Consider the following 8501-nt stretch of genomic DNA (forward strand, 5'->3'; position numbering starts at 1 on the left):
TTAGTATTAGTTCATGAATAAGTGTAATTGAACTTCAAATTGAAAGTTAAGGACCAAGTGTCCTTAACTTTTGAACTTTGAACACAAAGTTAAAGACTGTTTGTCCTGAACTTTTGAACATGTAATTCAAACTTAAGGACTACTTGTCCTTAACTTTTGAACCTGCATGTCAAACTTAATGACTCCCGTCCTTAACTTTTGTAAAGTTAAGGATAAACAGTCAATAACCTTTGAACTCAAAGTTAAGGACTACCTATGCTTAACTTTTGAACGTGAAATTCAAACTCAAGGACTGTCTGTCCATAACTTTTTAACCAGCAAGTCAAACTTAAGGACAGACAGTCCTTAACTTTTGAACTTTGAAATATAAGTTAAGGACTGTATGTCCTTAACTTTTGAACTCGTAACTCAAAGTTAAGGACTGCTTGTCCTTAACTTTTGAACTTGAAACTCAAAGTTAAGGACAGACAATCTTTAAGTTTTGAACTTTGAACTATAAGTTAAGGACTGTGTGTCCTTAACTTTGAACCTGTAACTCAAAGTTAAGGACTGTCTGTCCTTAACTTTTGAACCTGTAACTCAAAGTTAAGGACTGCCTGTCCTTAACTTTTGAACCTGTAACTCAAAGTTAAGGACTGCGTGTCCTTAACTTTTGAACCTGTAACTCAAAGTTAAGGACTGCTTGTCCTTAACTTTTGAACTTGAAAATCAAAGTTAAGGACTGTCTGTCCTTAACTTTTAATCTTTGAACTCAAAAGAAACAAAAAGAAGGTAAGCAGAAAGAATTTTGGTAAATTCAGACATCTGCTCAAATAAGAATAATCTAAATGAATCCAATTTATAGCAAAAACTTAAAGTGTCGATAAACATAAGTGGATATATCTACTATTCTCTATGCTTTCTTGAAAATGGATGGACTGTCGGAGAATATATATAAGCTGTTCTATTATGACCAATTATTCTGCAACGACCACATTTGAAATTTATTTTTGATGACTCCGTAGCTGGAATGTGCCTTTTCTTTTGCCTTCTACCTGGTGGCACTTTAAAATCTGGAGGTTTAACAATTTGTGACTTAACACTCTCTGGTACAATCCACGAATCAGTATGTCCTACAGGATGTATTTGTAATTCATATGTTTTCAGCCAAGATTCCTTTAAGTACCAGTGCGAACAAAAGTTGGACTTCTTGATGTTTCTCTTCTCGATAGCTGCAATTGTATGTATGCATGGTAATTCATCAAATTGAAACTGAAAACAATCACATGTTCTTTTATTTAAGTCCACAAAGAAAGTTATTCCTTCTTCTTCAACTCTAGAACGCCATGAATCAACGGGGAAGACCTTTAATGTTGAAAAATTATAAGTTAGTACATTATGTTAAATTATATTAAAATCATAAGCTAAACATAGAACATAATACTTACATTCAAAGTAAATGCTAAATCTATTTTTTCGTCAATTCCTCCTCTACCCAACAAGAAACATCATAAAAAGTTTCTTCTGCTTCGTTTCTTCTTTCATAAAACCAACGTTGTAGCTTCACTTGAATGAAATCCATCATTCATAATATAGGTAGCTCCCTTGCTTCTAATAGGATAGAATTCATTGACTCAACTATGTTTGTTGTGAGCATGTCATATCTTCGTCGTGGACTACAAGAACGTGCCCACCTTTCCGGTGGTTCTTCCATCAAGTAGTCATAAGTTTTCTTATCTACTTTTGCTATATCTGACATGTATAGATCAAATTCTTTGCGCCTGTATACTCTTGCAGCACTTTGGAAAAGTTTTATGACCTCATTTTTCACCTTTCTTCGCTTTAGGTTCTGCTCCAATTGATAGATGCAAATCCCATGATGGCTTTTAGGATATACCTTTGCTATGCCATATGCAATAGCTTGATACCTGTCTGATAAAAAAATTAAATTCTCATGGCTCCCAATTGCATTGCGAAGCTGACTAAAGTATTACTCATAGGAATTGTTATTTTCAGATTTTGCTATTCCAAAGGCTAGTGGAAAAATTTGGTTATTTGCATCCTTTGAAACTGAAATCATTAACACACCACAAAATTTTGACTTTAAAAAAGTTGCATCAACAACAATCACTGGTCTATAATGATTCCAACCAGCTATTGATGTTCCATATGCATAAAACATATAAAGAAACCTGAAAATACAATATAAAACAAGGTTAACAGAAGTTAAGGATAGGTAGTCCTGAACTTCAAATTACAAAGTTAAAAGTTAAGGACAGACAGTCCTTAACTTAGAGTTTCAAGTTATAAAGTTAAGGACATGCGGTCCTTAACTTTGAGTTCAAATTTCAAAACTTAAGGACATGCAGTCCTTAACTTTGAATTACAAGTTCAAAAGTTAAGGACAACCAGTCCTGAACTTCTGGTTACAACTCAAAAGTTAACTGGTTAAAGACAGCATGTCCTAAATTTTATAAAACGTACTAATAAACTTTTTTTTTTTGATTTACCTGTTGTTGTCGTCTATCTTTATGTTAGTGTAAGTTACAGGGTTTTTACTTCTCATCAGATACAAGTATGAAGACAATAATTCATAATTCTCTTTGAGAGTTCCTCTTATTAAAGCAGAAGCAAGTTGAATAGCACGCCACGCCTTGTGATACCCAATATCTAGTCCATACAATTTTTGCATCTCTGCCATGGCAAAAGCTGGTGTAACTTCAAACCTTGGGTCTCGAAGATTGTCGATAATGTAACCACTAATCAACTTTGAAGTAGCATCCCTTTGATCAGCTTTCATAGTGTTAACAGAACAGTCATGCTTTTTCTCAATCTTTACTATCTTGAACAGTGTTGAATCTTTAATTCTGAAAGCACGCACACACCAACAACACCTATCATCATTGCATTTCAACGAATATCTTGTTGAGCTTGATCTAACAACCTTGAATTCAAAATGTCCTTTAATTGCTATATTCGAAAAAAAGTTAATTATACTCTTCTTCTTGTCAAATACTGATCCGACTTTTATTTCATCCAATAAAGTATTTTCTCTTAATATCGTAGTTGGGGATTCTTTTTGTTTCAAATTTGATCTTTGTCTAGTTAGTTGAGTAGAGGTTTTTTCAGCAACTTCTTCGATTACTGGTGCACTCTCTAAGACTTGAATTCCCAAAGCTTGTTTGTTGTCAATCTCTATAATGCTTTGTCCTTCTACTTGAATAGAATCAAATGTTTGAAGCACCTCTTCAGTTATTGGTTGAGCTTCAACCATATCTATTTCCATTATCTGTTGGCATTTGTCTTGATTGTCATGTTGAGTTTCTCTTTGACATGTGTTTGAAGCACCTCTTCAGTTATTGCTTGAGCTTCAACCATATCTATTTCCATTATCTGTTGGCATTTGTTTTGATTGTCATGTTGAGTTTCTGTGTTGACATGTTCATTGCTTGTTGATCCAAAAACTCTTTCCGAAATATCAACAACGACAGCCCTTGAAGAATGAATGAGTTTTTAGTAACTCTATACATATGTGAAGATCTAAATCTTTGGATACAAGCATTCCTTTGCTTGTTCCAAGGTTGATATCAAACCATATCACTGCTTCAAACTTGTGTCTATCCAATTCAATAACTTCAAAGATCTGTTTAATGAAATCTTCAAACCGAATTGCCTCAGGTACCAGAACAAGTTTTGTTTGATGGTCAAGATATTTATAGTCTTCAGTCCATCTACCATTAAAAGTAACTATAATGCATATTGTTTCCATCCTGCAAGTCAAGAGAATAGGAAATTCAGGACATATTTTATAATGCAATCCTTGTATAATTAAGAACATGTACTGTAAGTTCAAGACCAAGTTAAGGACCAAGTGTCCTTAACATTTGAACTTGGAATTCAAAGTTAAGGACTGCATGTCCTTAACTTTTGAACCTGTAATTGAAACTTAAGGACTGCATGTCCTTAACTTTTGAACCTGCAAGTCAAACTTAAGGACTCATGTCCTTAACTTTTCAACCTGTAATCCAAACTTAAGGACTTCCTGTCCTTAACTTTTGAACCTGCAAGTCAACTTAAGGACTCTTGTCCTGAACTTTTCAACTTGAAACTCAAACTTCAGGAACTAGTGTCCTTAAAAATTAGGACACCATGTCCTTAATATTATGTGCTCAATTTTATAAAATTAACTTGTAATTCAAACTTAAGGACTTCCTGTCCTTAACTTTTCAACTTGAAACCCAAAATTAAGGACCAAGTGTCCTTAATTTTTTCAATTTGAAACTCAAATTTCAGGACTTAGTGTCCTTAACTTTTTCAAAACAATTTGCAAAACTGTGACAGTATGTCCTTAATATACAGAAGAACAACAACAAAGTTAAGGACATTGTGTCCTTAACTTTTTCAATTCAATTTGCAAAATGAGGATACTATGTCCTTAATATTATGTACTCAATTTTTATAGAATTATCACAGGACGTGATGTCCTTAACTTTATCAATCCAGAAATTCAAAAAAATCAAATTTCTAATTACTGTATAAAAATCAATAGAAATCGGAAAGAGTATAACTATGTCGAAACAAAAATCAATAGAAAAACATAAAAGTAGAACTTACTATAAATTTATGTCGATTTTTGGATGAGAATGTTGAATTTTTGAAATCGGAAGAGAATCTTCTTCAATTTCGACGATCACAGTGTAGTTTTGCGCTGCTGCTGCTGCTGGTGATCGTTCTTAAAAGCGTATGTATAAGTTATAGCAGAAGGGTATTTTCGTCCAATCAGATATAAGTTTATTAAACCAGTGACTAAAGACTAAAAACATTTAAAACACTGACTTTAAAATAAAGATAAGTGCTGTTAGTGGCTATTTGTGCACATCGCCCACATTCTTACCTTTCGAAAGCTCACATTCTGCTTTAATTTTGATGGGCCCACTAAACCTGTGATAGCCACGTTAGCGGGAATAACTTTTAGAAGAGGACTGCTAAAAGCTTACTCCATTCCAATTGACGTAAACTTGTTTTACTAGGTACGAATTTACGAAATTTAAAAAAAAAATGGGATTTATGATCTTAAATAAATCAAAAAGGATCCACAATATTTGTGTTGCTATAAAAGTTTTTCATTAACGATAAAATTATAAGTTTAAGTTAAATTATTTTTAAATTTAGAAATGAATTATTATTTTTGTACATATTTCCTATCTTGTCACACTGATTTCTCCATTTTACAATTTACACAAATTTTATAACAGCTCTTTAAACATTTGTAGTTTTGTTCCTACTGAATTTTAGTTTAACATCTTCATACGAATGCGACTACTCGGTTTACATCAGTAGTAAATTATTTGTGTTTGTTTCATTCAACACACGGTCATAGGAGAAAATTTAAAATGTTCAAGTCATTGTTAATCTTCATCCATTTTCAAATTTTATATCATTACATAAAATGGTGTATCAGGAAAATTTAAAAACTATTTTAAACGTAAAATAATTATTATGTACATGCTTAGGCTATTTTCTAAACTCATATCTCCTGCTAGTGGTGGCAAAATGAATAATAAAATAATTTTTTGATTATATTATTCATTAAAAAATGGGTTAGATAATGAATTTTTTAAATATGGATCAAATATGGAGAACTATATTATCCACTTAGAAAAATGATAACCAATGTATAACTAATGAGTTTAGATTTTACATTTGTAAAAACTCAAATTTGGGGTTCTCAAGTTTGAGAGACTAAGAATTCTTCCAAAAGCGATCATATTCAAGAAGTCATAGATAATATGGATATCCATATCTATATTATCCGCCCGTTAATCCATTTTCTATCCGTATTAAATATGAGTCGGATCGGATAATTTATTAGTTTTTGTATTACACATTTTTTACCCCATCCATATCTGATCCGACCCGCCTGTTTGACATCCCTATCTCCCAATATCAAACTGTATAAAATATCTCAGGGACTAATTACGTATATTAAAAACTACAATTATATCTTAGGGTAACTACAACTACCACAATAATTTATGTGGTAATTAATTTTTACTTGAAAATTTGTGCTAAAAAAGTTATTGATGTTAACTTATTTCAACAAAGATATTTTTCAAGAGCCAAATTATTTTACAGGAAAGATTTATCAAATTATTTTGTAATACCTTTTACAGTAGTTAACTCGGTAATTTCTAAAAACTCTTTAATTATCAAGTCTATCAAATACTATTTTGTTTAGCAAAACACTTGCACAATATTTTTGACTTGAAGTTTGAAATACTCAAGTTGAAGAAAAATAATCTTGCAAAAGACATATTTTCTTTTTTTTGTCGTATTCTTTGTTTAATTTTTCATTGCAAAGTTAGATGTCATTTGAAGGTCTTTTTGTCTACTCAAATTTTATTGAAAAGGTTTCCAAAGAAATTTGCCAGTGAATTGTGAAGAATAAAGAAGGGAGAAAGTAAATAAAAATAAAATAAATCAATATTTACTTATCAGTTAAACTACTAAGCCTATTTTTTAGAAAACAATCGGATAAATAGAGTACACAAAAAGCTATTAAGAGTTTATAGCTTGTAGCTACGGTCAAATAAGCAAGATAAAGTTAATGAAGAAAATAATATTTCAAAATACTATTGAAATTAGAATGAATAAGAATGAATCTTGCAAATATGCAATCCTGAAATTCTTATAACATTTATTGAGGAACAAAATAAAATATAATACTTATTGCAAACATAATAATTAAATTATCTATCTCAAAGGGGAGAAAGAATGAGGAAAAAAATTTACAATATTTATTGTATCAGAGCACTAGATTCCCTTAGGTCTCACGAGTCATGAGCAAGTCTAGTAGAGTCTCGCGGATCGGTACGGAGACGTATGTACTTATCTTCGAGAGGCTACAGGGCTATTAGGAGCACTTCCTTTCTTGATTTCCTCATTGCGCGATTTGATTCCTTTGAGTTTTATGCCTTTGTTCCCTTCGCAATCGATCTTATGCGATGCGAAGCGCTTATTAAATCAGAAATTGAGAAATTTTAAAGGTACTACAAAGGTGGTGCGGGATGCTTCTCCCTGCGTAGTTGATTTGACTATTGTTGTCGCCTTACGGAAGGATATTCTGTCGTTTCAGCTCAATAGTTGTACTTCTGAGAGCTCTGAGGCTAGGCACAAGTTGCCATGATGTTTATGAACGGTTGTCGCGCAGTATTGATGTGATGGTAGGATGCTTGCCAACGTGTCGGGGCAGTGAATGACTTGAAATGAGGTTTACTCAGTGCATGATTTAGAGATTCAATATTTTATTCCCGGCGGGGGAAAGGCAATCGAGATAAGAATGTTCAGATTTGGGTTGATGGAGTAACGAGGCTGGGTATTTGCGAGCATGGTGGAATTTTCATCTGTGATGAGGTGTCGTTGTCCTTGTTGAATGTACTAAGTTCGCCGGTGTTAAGACTTTCTACAATTCGCCCTTGGGGCAGGATATTGTAAGATAGTATTGGAGAAGCAGCTGTCAGAGATCGCGGGGTGTGGTAGTTCAGGATTGAATGCGTATTTCTAATGCTGACGGTTCGAGAGAGATGATCTTCGGAAAGGTTTAAAAGTTAGTAGCGGTCTATTAGTTCAAGTGCTGGCGAGATAGATTTTGATCTAAGGCATCAACGGAGCATTAAAGGATGAGGAACGACGTGTGGGAAGTGTCATGCGGTGGTTAAACTTCTAGAAGGCTAGGTGTATGAAGCAGAGGTCGAGTAGTTTCTTAAAGAAGTGAGTTTGCCCAAAGTGGGAGAGTGGCAGAGTAGCGTATGGGATCAATGGCGGGATAACTACACACCTAGAGGAAAAGTCTAGAGTGATTTGGGATTCAGGGTGGACAGTGACTGGGTCTACGGGCTTAATTTGAAATATCGGCTATTATACGGCAGGAGATTTGATACAACAAAAAGGAGTTGCTCGATATGAAGAAGGATACAATATGACCTTGGATTTGGAGGTGCCGTTGCACAATTAGTGATGTCCCTAAGAAGTGAACGGACTAGTACAATTGGTAGATAAGCACAGGCTCATGACGGGCTATGGATGGTGTGGTGATTGTACCTCATGCAACGGCGTTGAAAGATGTCGGCGTGTAATCTCCACAGGTGGGTTATCTCCTGTGAGCAGATCAGCATTCACGTGGTTGGCGAAGCTTCTGCGAAGAATCCTACTGGCTATCTGATAAAGAGGTCGGATATGTGAATGTTGCTAGAGATTCAAAGTATTCATAAAATGCTAAAGGAAGGATTTCGAGGAATCTGGCAGTTTAATTGCGCAAGGTCATGTCAATAAGAGATAAAGAATCTTGGTGGGTTCTAAAGTTGTGTAATAGTGGCTTCAAGCTAGTTGGAGAGTCCCACCACCTACGGTTGGATTGCCTGGTTGCCTATTTGTGAGATTTCTAGTTATCTGCATATTGATGGGTTACTGCGACTAAGGAAAGAGAACATCAGTAGCAATTTGAGCAAAGGAGTTGAAGAATG

The 8501-nt window shown here is 33.9% G+C and overlaps 1 protein-coding gene across 1 annotated transcript; it reads right to left on the reverse strand.

Annotated features, from left to right (window-relative positions):
• Positions 1 to 1564: 1564 nt before the first annotated feature.
• LOC142174491 (uncharacterized) lies at positions 1565 to 3265 on the reverse strand. Its single transcript, XM_075240294.1, has 3 exons — positions 2490 to 3265; positions 1974 to 2171; positions 1565 to 1907 (listed from the first exon to the last, which is right to left on the reverse strand). Exons 1-3 carry the CDS (start codon positions 3263 to 3265, stop codon positions 1565 to 1567), a joined length of 1317 nt encoding a protein of 438 aa, XP_075096395.1.
• Between the last annotated feature and the right edge of the window lie 5236 nt (positions 3266 to 8501).

Source organism: Nicotiana tabacum, chromosome 20 (assembly GCF_000715075.1).
Source record: "Nicotiana tabacum cultivar K326 chromosome 20, ASM71507v2, whole genome shotgun sequence".
Lineage (NCBI taxonomy): Eukaryota > Viridiplantae > Streptophyta > Magnoliopsida > Solanales > Solanaceae > Nicotiana > Nicotiana tabacum.